Source organism: Salvelinus namaycush, chromosome 15, assembly GCF_016432855.1.
Source record: "Salvelinus namaycush isolate Seneca chromosome 15, SaNama_1.0, whole genome shotgun sequence".
NCBI lineage: Eukaryota > Metazoa > Chordata > Actinopteri > Salmoniformes > Salmonidae > Salvelinus > Salvelinus namaycush.
In genome coordinates, this window is record NC_052321.1 from 35787270 (window position 1) to 35810652 (window position 23383).

Here is a 23383-nt window from a genome sequence, read left to right on the forward strand (position 1 = left end):
TACTTCTATCAATCTGGTATTTAATCCACTTGAATAATTCATACAAAAAGAGATCTAAAGAAAGTGATTTTTAATAATACAGCAACTTTACATTCATTAGTTCTACTTCCAGTTAACGGCTCAAATCTACACAAGGTGTGTACTGTGCATACTAAAAAGGGATAGACATTCTGAACTAGACTGGTCCCAGATCTGAATGGCCACCATTCTGTCTCAGAATAGGGGTGCTGATCTAAGATAATTTCCCCCTTTTTGATAATAATAACAATGAATAGGGATGACCTGATCCTAAATCAGCACTTCTACTCTGAGAAACTAAATACGGCCCTATGTAGCCAACTTCTATGGAAAACATGAGAAATCGTCAGAGGAGCGGCGTAAAAAAAAAACACAGATCCGGGATCAGGCTAGCACTGAGCGGTTCCTGGAGTTTCAGATCCAAAACGGAGGGATGGATAGGTGGTCGAGTCATCATTCTACAGGTGCATTACTCTGTACTTAAATCTATCTTTAACATTACAAATATATCAAATGTTAAGTATCTAGATACACCATGATTATCATCAATAACCAAAAAAAAAAAAAGTGAAATAGTTTTGCTAAGACCATTTTCCATTGTGTCTACTAGAGATAATACTTGCCTGCATTAGTGACAGTCCTGCCTCTGTGCATGCACGCACGCACACACACACAAAGACAATCACACAAAGCCAGCATATTATAATCAAGGGTGAGCTGAAACCTATGGTCATAGAAACACCAGATGCAAAAACAAAAACATACAACTATTTTTCGGTTCGGTCAAGTTAATTTCACAGACCCATATCAAAAAGAAGAACAAACATTTCAATAACAGCTTTGAAAAATCACTGACAAATAATAAATCACACATTTAAGATGTCGCATGTGGTGAAAACAACTGGATTAAAATACAGCATAGTTGGATAGTTTATAATGCATTTAAGTGAATTATAAAATGCATCGATTTCAAACAAAGCATTTATGAAGTATTGATTATTAAGAGAATCCCACAGACAGCGGTGCTCAGATGTTCCTTAGTGTTTTCCATGAATAGAATACTGCTGGTTACACTGAATACTGAGATTGAGAAAATGAAGACAAAGTTACCCCTCAAGATTTTAGTGTCATAACTTTTAAACACCTCTAATAATCTTTCTTCAATATCATCACTGTTGGTTTAAATCCTGTGATTCGGAAACAGGCCAGTTTTCTATTTAGCGATGACTCGTAGTGCTTGGGTAGAGGTAAGGGGTGTAGTGTGTTAGGACTGGTTTATCCTCCAGTACCCTTTTCACACTACTGAACCAAGCTGTACTGCACTGACCTGGTTACGATCCACCAAAGTTCCTGGAAAGGAAAATGTGAAAATATCAGAGCCAGCACAGTCCAGTTTTGGTTGGCATGATAGTGTTAAAAGAGTATAAGGTAAGTAGGAGAAAGTGGCTCTTCACCATCTCTCAGATCGGATTGTCTAATTAATGCGATGTCAAAACACCATTCAGATGAGCCTCCCGCATTATACTGTGCTGTAGCGCAGACCAGGGTTCAAATAGCATTTTAAATCTTTCAAATACTAAGGTTTTGCTTTTTGCCAACCTGGAGTGCCAGTTTGGGTAGGGATTACCATTCTGGAATAATTCTATTGGTTCCTTTGTGCCAGGCAAGTTCAATCCAGCACAGTTTAAGTATTTTCAATGATCCAAATAGTATTTGAAAGCAGGGCTGCTATAGTTTAGAGGATAGAGGCCAGATGCAGAGATCATGACTGCGTCCCAAATGGCACCCTATTCCCTATATAGTAAATAACTGATCAGGACCCATAGTCCTACACCGGGATGTTATCACCTCACAGATGGTTTCATTAGGTGAGCAAATCACATCCGTGATGATACATTACTGAACAAACACACACCTGACCTCACACACGGGGTCAAGGAAACAGCAAGGGTACAACAACCAGTGTGTGTGTCTATAGTTTTGTGTAGGAGTCATTCACTGCCCCCTTCCCCCCCAAAACATTTTTGCTCACAAAGTGGGGGGGCCCCCCCAACAAAATTTCACTTAGAGCCCCCAAAAGACTAAGGCAAGCTCTGACTGCATGTGTGGGTATGGATGTGGGTACGCAGACCCGCAAGCCACTGCAGCCTCTCGTGATGAGTTGAGATTTTTTTGTGGCCCCCAACCCCTATCAAAGTTGCCCATCCCTGCCATAGATAGAAGCTATGGGTTCTTCTTATTATCGAAAGCTTCTTAAAAATAGAATATATTTACAATTATAAATAGTTATCAAAAGCAGAATAGAAGCACTAATTCTATTTCTGCCACCAAGTGCCAAGTCTTTACATACTTCTCTGGAATGTGAAAAGTTAATTTAGTGAAGAGAAATCCAGCAACAAAAAAAGGACAAATAATCAGAGCAATAATAAAGACGATAATTCATTTTCCCAGGCAGTCTTAGAAGGGAAGAGAAGAGCTCGGCTCAGTTCAACATCACATGTAGTGATAAGCATTTTAAGTGTTTTATTTATCTTCAGCTTGAGTGTTGATTGAGGATCTTCCACTAGTCTCATACTGTGATTCTGGTTGGAGAATGGAGTCAAGGCTAATTTTCAGCTAATAATGGTCTTCCCCCTGGGCAACTATTGTCCATGATCCAGGGTAGCTCTAGCTCTTCATTGAACCAGTGAGTGCTGTGTCAGGTTAGTGTTGTGTCTGTATTATATTGCTCCTTCAACGTAGCCAGGAGGAGGGGACCCACTGTGGCTCAGTGTCCAGTTTGTTGATGAGCCTCAGCAGCTCCTGATATGCCTTGTCCTGGTCTGTGTTCACGATGGCTGCGTCAAACAGGTGGCCAAAGTTCTGCTCCATCTCACGGGCCTTCTCGATGATGTCTCGCAGCTCCTCCGGCTTAGGTAGAGAAAGGGTAGGAGATAAGAGATGGAACACAGAGCATGTTTCACTACATTAGCTTGATGTCAAGTGAGTTAACTTTACTAAGGCTTATTAGATAAACCTTAAACTTTCTACTTTTAAACTCGGACAAAACAGAGATGCTTGTTCTAGGTCCCAAGAAACAAAAAGATCTAATGTTGAATCTGACAATTAATCTTGATGGTTGTACAGTCGTCTCAAATAAAACTGAAGGACCTCGGCGTTACTCTAGACCCTGATCTCTCTTTTGACGAACATATCAAGACTGTTTCAAGGACAGCTTTTTTCCATCTACGTAACATTGCAAAAATCTGAAACCTTCTGTCCAAAAATGATGCAGAAAAATGTATCCATGCTTTTGTTACTTCTAGGTTAGACTACTGCAATGCTCTACTTTCCGGCTACCCTGATAAAGCACTAAATAAACTTCAGTTCGTGCTAAATACGGCTGCTAGAATCCTGACTAGAACCAAAAAATTTGATCATATTACTCCAGTGCTAGCCTCCCTACACTGGCATCCTGTTAAGGCAAGGGCTGATTAAGGTTTTACTGCTAACCTACAAAGCATTACATGGGCTTGCTCCTACCTATCTTTCCGATTTGGTCCTGCCGTACATACCTACACGTACGCTACGGTCACAAGACGCAGGCCTCCTAATTGTCCCTAGAATTTCTAAGCAAACAGCTGGAGGTAGGGCTTTCTCTTATAGAGCTCCATTTTAATGGAATGGTCTGCCTACTCATGTGAGAGACGCAGACTCGGTCTCAACCTTTAAGTCTTTACTGAAGACTCATCTCTTCAGTAGGTCATTTGATTGAGTGTAGTCTGGCCCAGGAGTGTGAAGGTGAACGGAAAGGCTCTGGAGCAACGAACCGCCCTTGCTGTCTCTGCCTGGCCGGTTCCCCTCTCTCCACTGTGATTCTATGCGTCTAACCCTATAACGGGCTGAGTCACTGGCTTACTGGTGCTCTTCCATGCCGTCCCTAGGAGGGGTGCGTCACTTGAGTGGGTTGAGTCACTGACGTGCTCTTCCTGTCTGGGTTGGCGCCCCCCCTTGGGTTGTGCCGTGGCGGAGATCTTTGTGGGCTATACTCGGCCTTGTCTCAGGATGGTAAGTTGGTGGTTGAAGATATCCCTCTAGTGGTGTGGGGGCTGTGCTTTGGCAAAGTGTGTGGGGTTATATCCTGCCTGTTTTGCCCTGTCTGGGGGTATCATCGGATGGGGCCACAGTGTCTCCTGACCCATCCTGTCTCAGCCTTTATGTGTCGGGGGGCTAGGGGCAGTGTTATATCTGGAGTATTTCTCCTGTCTTATCCGGTGTCCTGTGTGAATTTAAGTATGCTCTCTCTAATTCTCTCTTTCTCGGAGGACCTGAGCCCAAGGACCATGCCTCAGGACTAGCTGGCATGATGACTCCTTGCTGTCCCTAGTCCACCTGGCCGTGCTGCTGCTCCAGTTTCAACTGTTCTGCCTGCGGCTATGGAACCCTGACCTGTTCACCGGACGTGCTACCTGTCCCAGACCTGCTGTTTTCAACTCTCTAGAGACAGCAGGAGTGGTAGAGATACTCTCAATGATTGGCTATGAAAAGCCAACTGACATTTACTCCTGAGATGCTGACCTGTTGCACCCTCGACAGCCACTGTGATTATTATTATTTGACCCTGCTGGTCATCTATGAACATTTGAACATCTTGGCCATGTTGTTATAATCTCCACCCGGCACAGCCAGAAGAGGACTGGCCACCCCTCATAGCCTGGTTCCTCTCTAGGTTTTGGCTTTTCTAGGGAGTTTTTCCTAGCCACCGTGCTTCTACACCTGCATTGCTTGCTGTTTGGGGTTTTAGGCTGGGTTTCTGTTAGAGGTCGACCGATTATGATTTTTCACCGCCGATACCGATTATTGGAGGACCAAAAAAAAGCCGATACCGATTAATCGGACGATTTTTAAAATGTATTTGTAATAATGACAATTACAACAATACTGAATGAACACTTATTTTAACTTAATATAATACATCAATAAAATCAATTTAGCCTCAAATAAATAATGAAACATGTTCAATTTGGTTTAAATAATGCAAAAACACTGTTGGAGAAGAAAGTAAAAGTGCAATATGTGCCATGTAAGAACGCTAACGTTTAAGTTCCTTGCTCAGAACATGAGAACATATGAAAGCTGGTGGTTCCTTTTAACACGAGTCTTCAATATTCCCAGGTAAGAAGTTTTAGGTTGTAGTTATTATAGGAATTATAGGACTATTTCTCTCTATACCATTTGTATTTCATATACCTTTGACTATTGGATGTTCTTATAGGCACTTTAGTATTGCCAGTGTAACAGTATAGCTTCCGTCCCTCTCCTCGCTCCTACCTGGGCTCGAACCAGGAACACATCGACAACAGCCACCCTCGAAGCAGCGTTACCCATGCAGAGCAAGGGGAACAACTACTCCAAGTCTCAGAGCGAGTGACGTTTGAAATGCTATTAGCGCGCACCCCATCGGTTACACCAGCCTAATCTCGGAAGTTGATAGGCTTGAAGTCATAAACAGCGCAATGCTTGAAGCACAGCGACGAGCTGCTGGCAAACGCACGGAAGTGCTGTTTGAATGAATGCTTACGAGCCTGCTGATGCCTACCATTGCTAAGTCAGACTGCTCTATCAAATCATAGACTTAATTATAACACACAGAAATACGAGCCTTAGGTCATTAATATGGTAGAATCCGGAAACTCTCTCGAAAACAAAACATTTATACTTTCAGTGAAATACGGAACCGTTCCGTATTTTATCTAACGGGTGGCATCCATAAATCTAAATATTCCTGTTACATTGCACAACCTTCAATGTTATGTCATAATTACGTAAAATTCTGGCAAATTAGTTCGCAATGAGCCAGGTGGCCCAAGCTGTTGCATATACCCTGACTCCGCGTACAATGAACTCAAGAGAAGTGACACAATTTCACCTGGTTAATATTGCCTGCTAACTTGGATTTCTTTTAGATAAATATGCAGGTTTAAAAATATATACTTCTGTGTATTGATTTTAAGAAAGGCATTGATGTTTATGGTTAGGTACACGTTGGAGCAACGACAGTCCTTTTTCTCGAATGCGCACTGCATCGATTATATGCAACGTAGGACACGTAACTAGTAATATCAACCATGTGTAGTTAACTAGTGATTATGATTGATTGATTGTTTTTTATAAGATAGGTTTAATGCTAGCTAGCAACTTACCTTGGCTTCTTACTGCATTTGCGTAATAGGCAGGCTCCTCGTAGAGTGCAATGAGAGGCAGGTGGTTAGAGCGCTGGACTAGTTAACCGTAAGGTTGCAAGATTGAATCCTCGAGCTGACAAGGTAAAAATCTGTCGTTCTGCCCCTGAACAAGGCAGTTAACCCACCGTTCCTAGGCCGTCATTGAAATTAAGAATGTGTTCTTATCTGACACGCCTAGTTAAATAAAGGTGTTTTTTTTCTTTTTTTTCTCTGGCCAAATCGGTGTCCAAAAATACCGATTTCCGATTGTTATGAAAACTTGAAATCGGCCCTAATTAATCGCCCATTCCGATTAATCGATCGACCTCTAGTTTCTGTACAGCACTTTGATATATCAGCTGATGTAAGAAGGGCTATATAAATACATTTGATTTGATTACTAAAAAAGCTGAGAAAACAGATTGTGATGTGTTAAAATGACTACCTTTGGGTTCTTGCTCTCCTTGGCCAGGAGGGCTCGCAACCGTTCTTGGGAGGGAGGAGCGATGAAGATTATGTAAGGCTTCAGATCAGAGTTACGCAGAATCTTCAGCGACTATAGCGAGAGAAAGGAGAGAAAGAAGAGAGAAGGGGGGGGACTCCCAGTCAGGCACAGCAGCAACATACATTTTATGCTCTCTTAAGGCATCAGCATGCTTCAGTTTGGCTAGAGCGCGTATGCTCGCATACTCCCTTAAAAAGACCTACGCTTAAAAAACACAAAAAAGCAGCAATAGTACCACTTGTCCATTTTGAGATACCGTAGCCAGTACACACTTCCTCTAAATAGTCAGAAACAATTTAAGATATTGAAGAATCCCTACTGTTGACCAATCACCGATGAAGGGGCGTAGACTTCGGCTGCAGATTTCCCGGCTTCCTCAAGAAAATATTTTGTGTGCCTGAACAACTAGTCCGAACTGTTTCGGCTGGGAAGCATGCAGACGCCTTTATCCTCTTATTTTCCCTGTTGGTCTCACCTCCCTCTGAACTCCATCTCACCCCTCTCCCCCTCCTTACCTCACCTGGGTGTGCAGACACAGAAGACAGGCCTTTGCCCTCTCTCCCTACCTCTCCCCCTCCCTCCGTCTCTCTTCTCCCCCCTCACCTGTGTGTGCAGACAGAGCAGACAGATCTTGCCCGTGTTGATGAGTTGACGGACAGAGTCGGTACTGGTTCCGTACAGGTTCTTCTCAAACTCTCCCGACTCGATGAACTTTCCCGCGGTGGCGTCCATGTCAAAGGCCTGGCGAGAGACGAAGTGGTAGTCCCTCCCACTCACCTCCACATCACGCCTGTTCCGTGTCGTGTCTGGAATAAACCCACATTTTTATCAACATTTGTATTGCTTTTAATTTTTAAAAAGATGAACAGGACAGGGGAAGGGGGAACAGACGATGGCCGCAAAACCATGAAAAATGTTTGGAATTAACAAAAATGACAATTCTCATTAACCAAATTCTATATGTCTTGAGTAATACTAAGCACCGAGGTGTGCAGTTCAAGTGGAAAGTTAACCCTTAAATGCACACAGGAATTCACACAAACACACTTACGTGGGACAGCTCCCCCAAATCTGTCTGGCTCGCTGGACAGCAGTCTCTGTCTCAGCTCATTCTGCCCACAGTTGGGAGGACCAATCAGAGCAATGGGCCGCTTGCGATTGGCTGGCTGGTGGTAGAGCGCCATCTCCTCATAGGTCAAGATCTCCTCGTTGTCATAGTCTGGGGAGGAGCAGAGAAACAGACGGTTTTAGTTTCATATCAAACAGCATTCATATTGTTGGATCGAGAGAGACTTGGAGACTGAGAAAGGCCTTTAACTGAAATGTCGACATACAGTGCCTTCAGAAAGTATTCATACCTTGACTAATTACATATTTTGATGTTACAGCCTGAATTGAAAATGGATTACCCATCTAAACACAATACCCCATATTGACAAAGTGAAAACATTTTTAGAAATGTTCGCTAATTTATAGAAAATTAAATATAGAAATATCTAATTTACATACGTACAACAAATTGGTTGTTGATCATTGCTATACAACCATTTTCAGGTCTTGCCATAGTTTTAACTTAAATCTACTTGAAAATCTAACTCAGCCCCTCTTTACAGGAACATTGTCTTCTTGGTAAGCAACTCCAGTGTAGATTTGGCCTTGCGTTTAAGGTTATTGTCCAGCTGAAAGGTGAATGCTGTCTACCAGACACTAGTAGATGAAGACTGAACCAGATTTTCCTCTAAACTCAGCAAGAAACTTTTTCAGGACCCTGTCTTTCAAAGATATTGGGATTTTTACGAATTAACTTCACAGATCTTCATTGTAAAGGGTTTAAACACTGTTTCCCATGCTTGTTCAATGAACCATAAACAATTAATGAACATGCACCTGTGGAACGGTCGTTAAGACACTAACAGCTTACAGACGGTAGGCAATTAAGGTCACAGTTATTAAAACTTAGGACACGAAAGAGGCCTTTCTACTGACTCTGAAAAACACCAACAGAAAGATGCCCAGGGTCCCTGCTCATCTGCGTGAATGTGCCTGGTATGCTGCAAGGAGGCATGAGGACTGCAGATGTGGCCAGGGAAATAAATTGCAATGTCCGTACTGTGAGACGCCTAAGATGAACGCACAATATATCCATCAGTGCTCAGACTGTCCGCAATAGGCTGAGAGAGGCTGGACTGAGGGCTTGTAGGCCTGTTGTAAGGCAGGTCCTCACCAGACATCACCGGCAACAACGTTGCCTATGGGCACAAACCCACCGTCTCTGGACCAGACAGGACTGGCAAAAAGTGCTCTTCACTGACGGGTCATGGTTTTGTCTCACCAGGGATGGTCGGATTCACGTTTATCGTCGGAGGAATGAGCGTTACACCGAGGCCTGTACTCTGGAGCAGGATCGATTTGGAGGTGGAGGGTCCGTCATGGTCTGGGGCGGTGTGTCACAGCATCATTGGACTTAGCTTGTTGTCATTGCAGGCAATCTCAATGCTGTGCGTTACAGGGAAGACATCCTCCTCCCTCATATGGTACCCTTCCTGCAGGCTCATCCCGACATGACCCTCATGCATGACAATGCCACCAGCCATACTGCTCCTTCTGTGCGTGATTTCCTGCAAGACAGGAATGTCAGTGTTCTGTCATGGCCAGCGAAGAGCCCGGATCTCAATCCAATTGAGCACGTCTGGGACCTGTTGGATCGGAGGGTGAGGGCAGGGCCATTCCCCCCAGAAATGTCTGAACTTGCAGGTGCCTTGGTGGAAGAGTGGGGTAACATCTCCCAGCAAGAACTGGCAAATCTGGTGTAGTCCATGAGGAGGAGATGCACTGCAGTACTTAATGCAGCTGGTGACCACACCAGATACTGACAGTTACTTTTGATTTTGACCCCCCCTTTGTTCAGGGACACATTATTCCATTTGTTAGTCACATGTCTATGGAACTTGTTCAGTTTATATCTCAGTTGTTGAATCTTATGTTCATACAAATATTTACACATGTTAAGTTTTCTGAAAATAAATGCACTTGACAGTGAGAGGACGTTTCTTTTTTTGCTGAGTTTACGATTTTTTAAAACTATAACATGATGGAGCCACCACTATCCTTGAAAATATGGAGAGTGGTATTCAGTAATGTGCTGTATTGGATGTGCAGTAATGTACTGTATTGCCCCAAACACTTTGTATTCATGATAAAAAGTTAATTGCGTTGGCACATTTTTTTGCAGTATTACTTTAGTGCCTTGTTGCAAACACGATGCATGTTTTGGAATATTTTTATTCTGCTTCCTTCTTTTCACTATTGTCAATTAGGTTAGTATTGTGGAGTAACTACATTGTTGTTGATCCATCCTCAGTTTTCTCTTATCACAGCTATTAAACTGTTTTAATGTAACCATTGGCCTCATGGTGAAATCCCTGAGCGGTTTCCTTCCTCTCCGGCAACTGAGTTAGGAAGGATACCTGTATCTTTGTAGTGACTGGGTGTATTGATACACCATCCAAAGTGTAATACTAACTTCACCATGCTCAAAGTGATAGGTAAAAAAATTAAAAAGCAGATGTTGACTATCTACCAATAGGTGCCCTTCTTTGCGAGGCATTGGAAAACCTCCCTGGTCTTTGTGGTTGAATCTGTGGTTGAAATTCACTGCTCGACTGAGGGACGTTACAGATAATTGTATGTGTGTGGTATAGAGATAAGGTAGTCATTCAAAAATCATGTTAAACACCATTATTGCACACAGAGTTAGTCCATGCGACTTATGCGATTTGTAAAGCAAACTTTATCTCCCAAACTTATTTACGCTTGCGATAACAAAGGGGTTGAATACTTATTCACGCAAGACGTTTCAGCTTTTCGTTTTTAATTCATTTGTAAAAATGTCAAAAAACATCATTCCACTTTGACATTATGGGGTATTGTGTAGGCCAGTGACAAAAATCTAAATTGAATCCATTTTAAATTGAGGCTGTAACAACAAAATGTGGAAAAAGTCAAGGGTTGTGAATACTTTCTGAAGGCACTAACTCCCCTGTTCTTGTCATTTCTTCTACTCTATCTTGAGGTCATGCCAACTACAGCCCATAAAGTAATAACGCTAACTTTCACAGTACATTATCTCTAGGCGAACGCTGGCTAAAATCAGTGATCTCTTTCTGTAACCCTGGGATATGAAATACGAGTAACAATCAATAGTGTGATGACAAGGAAAGTGTGTGGGGAAAGTCCATTAAAACAAGAAAAGTCTAAACATTCCAAAACCAAAAAACTCTTACTCAGACGATGTGGGAATACGGGCCGGGTCGTTCTACACCAGCCTGCCTACATCTCTGCCACAGCCCTCACTGCTGGTCTGGGCTGGCCTTACCGTCGTTCTGCTTGGAGTTGTAAAGGAGCTTCTTCCTCTTCTTCTTGTTCTTCTTAGCACACCACAGCTTTCCCGACTTCTCAGGCTCTTTGTCCTCTTCTATGGTCTGCTTCATGGCCTCCCTCTGCTGCTGGAAGCTCTTGCCTGCATTCACAGAGAGGGAGAGATGGTTAACACTTCTCCAGGCATTGTGAGGTCTGATAATCTGCATATATGACCTGGCACTTGCCCACTGTTGTTGAGCCCTATTGTGAGGTAGTGTACCTGGTACTAGCCCGGCCAGGGGCTGGTTGTCCTCGTCTCCATCCCTGTAGGCCTGCCACCAGTTGGGGTCATCCTGGCTGATGATGTGGAGGATGTCTCCTTTCTGGAAGCACAGGCCCAGCTCCCTGCACGGCACGTACGGGTCATCAGACGGGTCGTAGTCAAAGTAAGCCTTCACATGGACCTGGTGGAATAGAGGAAACAAAACATGACCTTGGTTTTCTAGTAGCTCGCACTGTATATTATAGAATTAAATTAAAAAAGGTTCATATTTGTAAATATGGTCATGTAGCAGATGCTCCAAAACAATTTACTTTTCATAATGACATTCAGTATGTGGTGGTGCATGCAGGAATCAAACCAACATTGGCCATGGGCCAGTACCATGCTCTGCAACCAGGGTTGGGGAGTAACGGATTGCATGTAATCCGTTACTTGTAATGGATTACAAAAAAAACGGTAACTGTAATCCGTTACGTTTCAAGCAAAAATATTGTACTCAGATTACTTTTAAATTCAGAAAGGAAGTAAAACATAATAATCACACTTCTGTTCTCAATGACATTCAAATCAGCATTGAAAAAAAATGTGTGAGTTTAAGTTTGTTACAGCGGAGCTAGTCTGACCACAAATCAGAGACCACTATGGTGACACCAAATGTGTTTGATGGATCGTGGGAAAAGAGTAGGAATAGGCTTTTGTAGGCTACAGTCCAAGCGGTGTCTTCCAATGGTGCGACTGCTGTTGGCATCCAAAGATTATCCAACTTGAATAAATGCTTGGAGGTAAGGCCGACAGCAGGGGTGTAGTCTACGGCGATACGGATATCACTTATTATTGATATCTACATGAAGAGGCGACTCCGGGATGCTGGCCTTCTAGGCAGAGTTGCAAAGAAAAAGCAGCATCTCAGAGTGGCCAAAAAAAAGAAAAGATTAAGACGGGCAAAAGAACACAGACACTGGACAGAGGAACTCTGCCTTGAAGGTCAGCATCCCGGAGTCACCTCTTCACTGTTGACGTTAAGACTGGTGTTTTGCGGGTACTATTCAATGAAGCTGCCAGTTGAGGACTTGTGAAGCGTCTGTTTCTCAAACTAGACACTCTAATATACTTGTGCTCTTGCTCAGTTGTGCACCGGGGCCTCCCACTCTTTCTATTCTGGTTAGAGCCAGTTTGCGCTGATGGTTGCTGATAATGGACCTCTGTACGCCTATGTAGATATTCCATTTCAGTTGTGCACTGGGGCCTTCCATTCCTCTTTCTATTCTGGTTAGACAGTTTGCACTGTTCTGTGAAGGGAGTCATACACAGCAGCGCTGTACGAGATCATCAGTTTCTTGGCAATTTCTCACATGGAATAGCCTTCATTTCTCAGAACAAGAATAGACTGACGAGTTTCAGAAGAAAGGTCTTTGTTTCTGGCCATTTTGAGCCTGTAGTCGAACCCACAGATGCTGATGCTCCAGATACTCAACTAGTCTAAGGAAGGCCACTTTTATTGCTTCTTTAATCAGAACAACAGTTTTCAGCTGTACTAACATAACAAAAGGGTTTTCTAATGATCAATTAGCCTTTTAAAATGATAAACTTGGATTAGCTAACACAACGTGCCATTGGAACACAGGAGTGATGGTTGCTGATAATGGGCCTCTGTACTCCTATGTAGATATTTCATAAAGCTATATGTCATTTACAACATTAACAATGTCTACACTGTATTTCTAATCAATTTTATGTTCTTTTAAAAAAGGACAAAAAAGTGCTTTTCTTTCAAAAACAAGGACATTTCTAAGTGAACCCAAACTTTTGAACAGTAGTGTATATCCATTGATTCTTGAAGAATATAACTTATAATGCCTCATGAGCTTAGTTCAACTGTCACACTCCATGAAAACCCAAAATAAACTTGTTTTACTCCAATGTTTATAAACATTGTAAATGTAAACAAACACTGTACAGCCTCATAACATGGTTAAAACAACCACTTTGATATCATGGATGGTCAGTCCTTGCATCCATTTCTGGGTTATGCTCAGGTAAAACAATTTGGGTAATCTATATTTCGATACTTTCAAGTCCAATTCTTGAAGATCAAGAGGTATAACATTTATTGGAATGACTGGAATTCTGATATAATAATATGATTAAGTTCTATGTAGTAGAAAGTGATGGTTAGAAGAAGTCCACATAACCACCCATAAAGTTAAATTTTACATCCATAAATGGTCAGCTATGTAAACTTTAACATTGATTTATCCTGCAATAGATGTCGTTCAATTAGTAACATACATTTTAATCTACTTACAATGTCTCTTAAGGGGAACATAATCTAAAAGTAACCGATTACTGATTACAATTTTGGACAGGTAACTAGTAACTGTAGCGGATTACATTTAGAAAGTAACCGACCCAAACCTGTCTGCAACCCACTGAGCCATTGGAACCTGGAACAGTGTGACTGCTTCAGACAGACAGACATCCCAGCCCAGGGGCTGAGAGGAGAGGTGAGGGGGGTTCTTGGATGAAGGTGCGTCTGTACTTACCACAGTCTCCTTGATGGGCGGGGGTTTGGTCTGTGGGCTGGGGATGAGGATGAAGGTCAGGTTGCCGTGCATGTCGGCCAGGATATCGAAGACCTCGTTGACGTCCTTCCCTCGGATCTCCACTCCGTTGATCTCCAGAACCTCGTCTCCTTCATGGAGCAGCCCGCTGCGCTCCGCCGCCCCACCCTTCACGATGCGGCTTATTATCACGCTGTCCATGTCGTTACGCACCGTCGCGCCCTGCCACGCAGACAGTGGAGAACAGAGGTTAGTGACGGTGCAGATACTGGACAGTTTACATTTTGTTAGGTAGAGGAGAGCGATATTGGCTGTCTGAAAAAAAGTGTACAAGCGGCCAAATTCTTGATTCCTCCTTGCCAAACTCTCAAAGCTCATTGGAGGGGATCCAAAAGGAGGGACCTTGAAACCTCTTCTCCAATAAGCTTTGAGAGAGAGGGGTGGGAAATTGAGGAAACAGAGGGAATCAAGGCTTTGACAGCTTGTACACTTTTCAGACAGTCTATATCTACTCCTATGTTGATTCATGACAGTGTGTTTTAAAGGGGTCTCTCTCACCAGTGGGATGTCCCTGGCCTTCTCGATGCAGACTATCTTGACGGTCTCCCCTCCCCATTGGGTGAGAGTTTCACAGTGGTCGTCTGGGGTCAGGGGCTCCAGCTGCATCTCCTGCACCGCAACACAGTCATGGGCCAGAAGCACTGCCTGTGGAGGGACAGGGGACATAGGGTTCGTCAGCCTAACTGGGTTAACTTTTAGACACTTGAAAATGCAAACACACAGACAGGTAGATGCATGGACGCAAGCATCTGTGTCTAACAGTACTGTCGTTATTACTTCCAGAGCCCCCTGCTGTTCTAGTTCTGGTGGAAGGAAGACATCCAGGAGGACAAACATTACAAAAGAAACTTTCATTTCATTAAGTAGTAACAGACAGCCATAATTTCCCCTGAGGGACAGCAGGTAAATCATTTTCCACTCCCTCCATCTGCCCCTGGGGAGAAATGCCTAGTTAGTTACCTCACTAGGTCTACCTCTATGGCAACCCTCAAAACAACACCGGGGGACCCCCCCCAACCACTCCTCCTCCTCTATCCTCACTCCCTCACCTCCTACTGTGTGGGTTGTGTTCTGCAGGGTACACTGTAGCAAAAACATTCAGGTAGTACACTTCCCCTTTCAATCTGTTTCAGACGTTCCCTCCCTATTCAACATGCCCTGGTGTCTCAGAGGAGCAGCATCACCACCATTGTAGATGTTGGGGACAGAGAGAGAAATCAGGTCACTCATCCCACGTGCGAGAGTTAAAGAGAGCGAGATCAGGGCTTTGGCCCGGCTTCTGCCAAGAGATGTAGCCAATAGTTGATCACAGCTGAACAAACACAGTCCTGACCTGAAGAACCCCAGCCCTGAGATCCAGGATGATAACTTTATACTGGGAGAGAGACAGACGTTACACTGGGACAGGTTAAACAGAGATGCACGTTACACCTGACAGGTTATACTGGCACCCAGATACACCGCCATTAAAGTGGCGCAGAGAGACACAGGTTAAACTGAGACACAGAAATAGACAGAGTAGGAATGGATGGAGGCCTCACCTGGACATGTGGGGAAGAGAGCAGGGTGTTGAGCTCCAAGCCCTCCTTGTGTTGGCTGTTATGAACCATAGACTGGACCTGGAGAACACACCAGAACACAGGTAGTATAAGAAAGAGGAGCAGGGATAGGACACACCAACTTGAAAACACATCTGATGACTTACACCCGTTCTCTCAAATCAAAGAAACTGATCAAAACAGAGGACAGCAGCATCTACACAGGAAGGTCGGAAGGGAAGAGAATCTGTCACGATTCTTGCCACCTTGATTCAACAGCTGCAATGCTTTTGTTCACCAGACTAGATGGCATACATAGGGTTAGTGTTAAAATATTATGTTGACTGGTTTTAACTTTTTCCTTGCGGGGTGCATTAGAACGGCCCCAGCCGCAGACCATGTTAGAGTAAGCAGTGAGACGGCCTCGGGCCCGGATTCAGCTTTGGTTGTGTTCATTAGGGCATGCAAAAGAACATATTTTAAAACGTTTTGTAAAGACAAGCCCAGATAGTCCTTCCATGTTTCAATACATTTTCTTATAATTGTTTCAATACATTTTCTTATAATTGGTGCCTAATGAACACGACCCAGTTTGAGTGCAGTCAGTCAACCCAGAATCCCTCTGGAGCTGACGTCACTGGGACCAGGTTAATCCATTCAAGGCAGAGGGGTCTAACACTAAGTTTATGGAGGTGGGGTTATACCAGGGTGGCCCCATGGGGGGAAAAAAAACCTTCTCACTGAAGTGGTCTCCTCCAGACCTAGGCTAATCTCACTATGGTGTTGTGGTAGTATTCCAGACTGACTAGGTAAGGCGCCTGCGCAGTTGCCCCTCACTCGCATGCTGCCTGCCTCACCTGGGACAACTTTAGAGATTTGTTTTTTTCCCCCCACAGTAAAGACTACAATAGCCACAAGGCTGTTGATAACCAAAGCAACCATGACTGCAGTTGTTTAACATAGCAGTTAACCTATTTCCTGTAGTCTCAAATGATTTAACATTTTGTTTCATGTAATGACGTTTAGTTACGATTTCTACTTCAAATGGAGCACACTTATTAAAAATTATGAAATAATGTCATTAAAATAAGTTGACTCCCCCCACATCAGTATACCTGGATGCACATCACAGGAGGTTGGTGGCACCTAAATTGGGGAGAATGGGCTCGTGGTAATGGCTGGTGTGGAATCAGTGGAATGGTATCAAACACATGGTTTCCAGGTGTTCAATGCCATTCCATTTGCTCCTTTCTGGCCATTATTATGAGCCGTTCTCCCCTCAGCAATCTCCTGTGATGAACATGTATCAACTTTGAAACATAGGTCTTTGTTTTGGGCTAATGGCTTGGCTAACTTGGCTTCTAGCACCTGGCACTTGGTAATAGCCTGCAATTCACAGCTACCATGTAACTGTTATGTGTTAATTAGCATAACTCAGCACTCGCCCCTTTTCCACCAGACAATCCTTTGGTCATTGAGCAGCAACGCTGCGTGAGCTTGGCGGTGGAGACCAACTTCAGCGCCGAGCAATTCGTGGCCGACATTTTTCTTGACCACTGGGACGCTTTGTTTTGGCTATATGAACCCAGCGTGAAGAGGAAGAGTTCGCCCATTGGTGGTTGTGACTAGAGGTCGACCGATTAATCGGAATGGCCGATTAATAAAGTCGATATCAAGTTTTCATAACAATCGGAAATCGGTAATTTTGGACACTGATTTTCCCGATTTTTTTTTTTTTTTAAACTTTATTTAACTAGGCAAGTCAGTTAAGAACACATTTTTATTTTCAATGACGGCCTAGGAACACTGGGTTAACTGCCTTGGTCTGGGGCAGAACGACAGATTTTTACTTTGTCAGCTCAGGGATTCAATCTTGCAACCTTACGATAAACTAGTCCAACGCTCTAACCACCTGCCTCACGAGGAGCCCGCCTGTTACGCGAATGCAGTAAGAAGCCAAGGTAAGTTGCTAGCTAGCATTAAACCTATCTTATAAAAAACAATCAATCAATCATAATCACTAGTTATAACTACACATGGTTGATATTACTAGTTTATCTAGCGTGTCCTGCGTTGCATATAATTGATGCAGTGCGCATTCGCAAAAAAGGACTGTCGTTGCTCCAATGTGTACCTAACCATAAACATCAATGCCTTTCTTAAAATCAATAAACAGAAGTATATATTTTTAAACCTGCATATTTATCTAAAAGAATAAATGTTTTGTTTGAGATGATAGTTTCCGGATTCGACCATATTAATGACCTAAGGCTCGTATTTCTGTGTGTTATTATGTTATAATTAAGTCTATAATTTGATAGAGCAGTCTGACTGAGCGATGGTAGGCAGCAGCAGGCTCGTAAGCATTCATTCAAACAGCACTTTTGTGCGTTTGCCAGCAGCTATTGCGCTGTTTATGACTTCAAGCCCATCAACTCCCGAGATTAGGCTGGTGTAACCGATGTGAAATGGCTAGCTAGTTAGCGGGGTGCGTGCTAATAGCATTTCAAACGTCACTCGCTCTGAGACTTGGAGTAGTTGTTCCCCTTGCTCTGCATGGGTAATGCTGCTTCGAGGGTGGCTGTTGTCGATGTGTTCCTGGTTCGAGCCCAGGTAGGAGCGAGGAGAGGGACGGAAGCTATACTGTTACACTGGCAATACTAAAGTGCCTATAAGAACATCCAATAGTCAAAGGTATATGAAATACAAATGGTTTAGAGAGAAATAGTCCTATAATAACTACAACCTAAAACTTCTTACCTGGGAATATTGGAGACTCATGTTAAAAGGAACCACCAGCTTTCATATGTTCTCATGTTCTGAGCAAGGAACTTAAACATTAGCTTTCTTACATGGCACATATTGCACTTTTACTTTCTTCTCCAACACTTTGTTTTTGCATTATTTAAACCAAATTTAACATGTTTCATTATTTATTTGAGGCTAAATTGATTTTATTGATTTATTATATTAAGTTAAAATAAGTGTTCATTCAGTATTGTTGTAATTGTCATTATTACAAATACATTTTAAAAACCGGCTGATTAATCGGTATCGGCTTTATTTGCCCTCCAATAATCGGTATCGGTGTTGAAAAATCATAATCGGTCGACCTCTAGTTGTGACTCTACCATAACGTACACAATGGTGACATGGTCCACATAAGGGCTGGCCAATAGAAAACTCCCTACATACTGAGGGCACAACATTTAAGGCTGAAACACCTCTACCTTTCCTGTTTAAAAAAGACCCAAGTTGATCTTGGAATAGGGACCCTTTGGCATGGGAAAGGTATGTATATTATAGGACAATGTATTCCGTCCACATGCATAAACACACACACACACAAACAAACGTTCACACACACACGTGGGGCAAATTCTGGTATTCTGACCCCGTTTAAGCCCATTTTCTCCCATTTGGTGCCTAATGACTAAAACGGTGGTGGCTCTGGCTGCTGTCAGTGAGTCTATAATGGTGCAGGCAGCAGCCTCAGAGACACCGAGAGACGCCCTATTGTGAGTGTCCTGTCTTGTCCAAGTCAGTGAGTTTCAGTTCTACGTCTGGGCTCTAATGACGGGGCTTGAGTACAAGAGCTGTTCTGTGCTGCTGGGGCAGAATGAGAGAACAGGAAAACAACAATAAACAAGTTTATTATTGAGTCTCATTAACACTTCACACTACAGCGATTCCAGGCAACGAGGCTCTCTCCTCAATCAAGTGTCATTAGCGGACAAAACATTCAAAAAGTCATGTGGTACTTTGATGTGGTTTCTTGCCCATTAAAAACCTCTTACACTGCACAAACTCTGCTGAACTTCAACTTCAAGGCTAGTCGGCTACCTAATTTCGGCAACATTTTCCACAACTCCTACAAGTCGTACTTGATCGCTTGTGTGTGGGTGTTTGTGTGCATGTGTGTTTCAGTGTATGTGTGTTTATGTGCGTGCCTTAGTGCACGTATTCCTGTCATTGTGTCACACAGACCCTCCTCAGTCCTCATTTTTTGGCCTGTTAGCTTGGCCTCAGATCAAGTTTGATGTTCCCCTCCCATTTCCTTCTATTCTAGTTCCCACCCAGTCTGAAATGGGTCTAAGGGAAGGGTTGATTTGGAAGTGGGTATACAGGAGCATTATTCTGTATTATTGGACCCTCAGCCTACATCCTCTTCCCTAGCCCTACTCAGTATGCTCCGGGTAGCCATTGCCCACAGGCAACAGATCCTAGGATCAGCTTACTCCTCCATAAATCCTACCCTTAACCATGTTGAAGAAAACACTCTGGATCAGTGTCTAACGGAGTCTTCCGTTTTCCTCATGAGCCAGTTCATTTTCATGGCCACATCTGTAGGCACAGATCTAGGAGCAGTTTACCCTTCACAAGGCCTACACTCAACTATTACATAGTAATACTGCAAACTGACTTGATATCAGCATCTGGGTCTCACCTCCTGGACCAGGCCCTAAGGGCAGTGTGTGGGGAAGGGCGGGCTGGGTCAGTTCATGTGCTGCTGGGCCAGCTCTGTAAGCACAGCTCTATGATCAGCTAACCATAACACCCCAAACAGACTCCAGATCAGGACTCACCTCTTGTGCCAGGCCCTGAGCGCGGTCTGTGTGTGGGAAGGGCGGGCTGGGCCTGTTCATGTGCTGGGCCACAGCGTTGTGGATGTTGAAGGCCTTCTGGAAGTCAGTCTTCTGTACCAGCTGCAGCACCAGCTCCACGTCCTCCTGGCTCTGGGCGTCAGACAGGCAGTGCTGCACCTGCTTTAGGGACATCAGCAGCTCCTCCAACTCTGTATGCAGGGAGAGTGGGGAAGGGGGAGAATCAGGAATACATATACCGTACAGACAGATCAACCATACAAATACATTACACAACAGCCAGAGACAAATGCTCAGATTCAGGAAAGAATTACAGTGTACTCATACAGGGACTATGGTCAAGACAGGAGATTTATATCAGTGATACAACTCCAAAATAATCATATTCTTAAATCTTACCAGCTCTCTCAAATCCAGACCCCTCTCTTAGACATATCTGTCCAGTCTAACTAAGACCAAAATAAGGAGACGGTCTGCGCGTGTGTAAAAGGGAGTATCTAAGTGGGAGGCTAGTTGTCTCATCTGATGGAGGATCTACTGTCACGCGCCATTGACTTCACTGGGTACCTTCTGTCCTACATATTGTTGTTATCTTAGGCTAGGCCTAGGCTATATGATAGGTATCATTTCAATGCATTATTAACTTGGCAGGAGGAGTGGTAGGGCAGTCGAAGGACAGGAGATGGGGCAGAAAAAGAAAAAAAACAAGGGCAGAAAATGGAGGGCCAGAGAGCAGCCATTGCAGCCTGGGTCAGAATGTTTTGTAACAGTTTTTAATTAACACTCCCCCCCCCGAGGAATGCTGCTACCACACACACACCTCTTCCCTCCCTCATCACGTACCCCCTCCTTCCTGCTCTCACTCCCTACTTTCCTCCCTCAGTCTCAGTCTTTCCCAGACCCCAGCCTCCCGATCATCAGAGAATTAAGTGGGAGTGAGGTAGGACTCCCTCAGAGAGCTTTAGAAGAAGAATGCACTGACTACCGGCCTATAGACTGCTGTGTGTGTGTGTGTGTGTATATATGTTGGGTATCATTCAAAAGCCTACCTGGAACAGGAAAAGTGAACTTGGGTGAATAGTCTGAGGGAAAGCAACAGACAGCTAGAGGCCTATCCTGAATTCCAAATCGACCCTACCCCCAAATCCACTCCTATAAATCTGAAAAGATTGTCTTTCAAGCAAAACGGCACTTTCTTCACCTTGTTTTCAGAGCAAAAATGTTGCCATTCGATTTCAGCAAGAGAAAGCCACTTGCTTGTTAGCACTTTATCCTTGCTAGTGCTCAAGGCTAACGCCAAATAACTATTCTGTTCAGAATCACAACTTAATAGAACACTTATATTGTATGGCTTTGTTAGGAGTATTGTCATACTCAGTCCTACTCACCCAGTAGAGTAGGGGCCCCCAGGTTGGGCGGAAGTCCCATGGGCCCTACGGGGCCTTCGATGGGGTCAAAGGTGGGGTTATCAATGCCCACCTTAGGGTTCTGAGATAGCTTCTTGAGCCGTATGGAAGCATTAAGATCTAGCTCCTGTCTGTTCCTGCCCTCCTCCTCCCTTCTCCTCCTCAGGTCCTCTTGGTGTTGACGGATCCTCTCCAGCTGGGCAGACCGCCGCACAGGCAGGGTACGAGCACCCAGGTCCCCTGGGCAGTCCACTGCCATCTCCCTGTGCCACTGCTGGGGCTCCTCCTGGTTCGACTCGCCTCCTCCACTTCCTCCTCCGTCTGACTCAGTCACATGACCGTTCATATGTGATGTGGTCATCATTGCCACCCCTGTGCCTCCTGTGTATGTGTCTGCGGGTGGCTGGCTGGGGGACGCACTATGAGGGGTGATCTCTGCGTGTTCTGGGCCCGGTGGCCATGACACCCTGACTCACTACTGATGACTCAGCAGATGTTGGGATTCCAGGAGAGAGGGACACCTGAGGAACAGAAAGGGAGGAAAGGTTAGTATGTATGCATAGTATGCATTTCAGAATGCTGCCACTCAGACAAATCACAACATAGTATGCACATTAGCGTACCCTACACTACCAAACATTTAAATACAACCAGAGAATCCATAGTCACTCACAATTCCACCAAAAAGAATGAGCTTCTTAGACAATCACACACACACACACCACTCCTCCCCAAACCCAATGTCGAAAACCTCTACCCACAATCCAATGTAAACAACCTAACACACTAAGCGGAAGACAGAAACTAAACTATTTACACAAATAGGTCAACCAGCACAGACCTAGCTACTATACTACTTTCCTCTCTGCTGCTCTCTACAGGTCCCTCCCTCAGTCAGCCTGTCAGTCTGTTTGCCAGCTGGTTGAGACAGCACAGACCAAGGACGCCATTATCGCTCTGTTATCACCTCATAGTACACACTGTTTAAAACCAAACAAACCTTAGCGCCCTCTCACACACACAGCACTTTCAACCCTTGACCCACAGACATACTCCCCTCGCCAACAGATCTCTCACAAAAAGGGTACGGAGTGAAAAATCTATGCAGTTTTACACTTCAATCTTACACACTAGAAGTAGGCCTAACCTAAACCATACACACTAGAAGTAGGCCTAACCTAAACCATACACACTAGAAGTAGGCCTAACCTAAACCATACACACTAGAAGTAGGCCTAACCTAAACCATACACACTAGAAGTAGGCCTAACCTAAACCATACACACTAGAAGTAGGCCTAACCTAAACCATACACACTAGAAGTAGGCCTAACCTAAACCATACACACTAGAAGTAGGCCTAACCTAAACCATACACACTAGAAGTAGGCCTAACCTAAACCATACACACTAGAAGTAGGCCTAACCTAAACCATACACACTAGAAGTAGGCCTAACCTAAACCATACACACTAGAAGTAGGCCTAACCTAAACCATACACACTAGAAGTAGGCCTAACCTAAACCATACACACTAGAAGTAGGCCTAACCTAAACCATACACACTAGAAGTAGGCCTAACCTAAACCATACACACTAGAAGTAGACCTAACCTAAACCATACACACTAGAAGTAGGCCTAACCTAAACCATACACACTAGAAGTAAGCCTAACCTAAATGGTACATATTAGAAGTAGGCCTAAAAGATAATCTCAATCATGCGAGTGGGGTCATGACTGTTGGGTCACCTTGCACTGTATCAGTATACAGAGAACACATTTCAGTAGGACACACTTTGTTGTAACCTCAGGAACAGGGTTTGATACTGCGACGAAAACACTCACC

The 23383-nt window shown here is 43.9% G+C and overlaps 1 protein-coding gene across 3 annotated transcripts in view; it reads right to left on the minus strand.

Moving 5' to 3' along the window:
* LOC120060480 (MAGUK p55 subfamily member 5-A-like) overlaps positions 1–23383 on the minus strand; it is a 52399-nt gene continuing 29016 nt past the window's right edge. For 2 of the 3 annotated variants that reach the window (XM_039009829.1, XM_039009828.1), the window contains 11 exons: positions 21520–22058; positions 20114–20322; positions 15531–15608; positions 14488–14634; positions 13912–14151; positions 11366–11549; positions 11102–11245; positions 7778–7945; positions 7330–7532; positions 6667–6777; positions 1–2928 (listed from right to left, as the gene is read on the minus strand). In XM_039009829.1, the coding sequence (XP_038865757.1) occupies positions 2752–2928; positions 6667–6777; positions 7330–7532; positions 7778–7945; positions 11102–11245; positions 11366–11549; positions 13912–14151; positions 14488–14634; positions 15531–15608; positions 20114–20322; positions 21520–21901 (2043 nt within the window). In that variant the 5' untranslated portion in view covers positions 21902–22058 and the 3' untranslated portion in view covers positions 1–2751. The remainder of the gene's footprint in view (positions 2929–6666; positions 6778–7329; positions 7533–7777; positions 7946–11101; positions 11246–11365; positions 11550–13911; positions 14152–14487; positions 14635–15530; positions 15609–20113; positions 20323–21519; positions 22059–23383) is intronic. The other variant, XM_039009830.1, reaches the window with a different exon arrangement.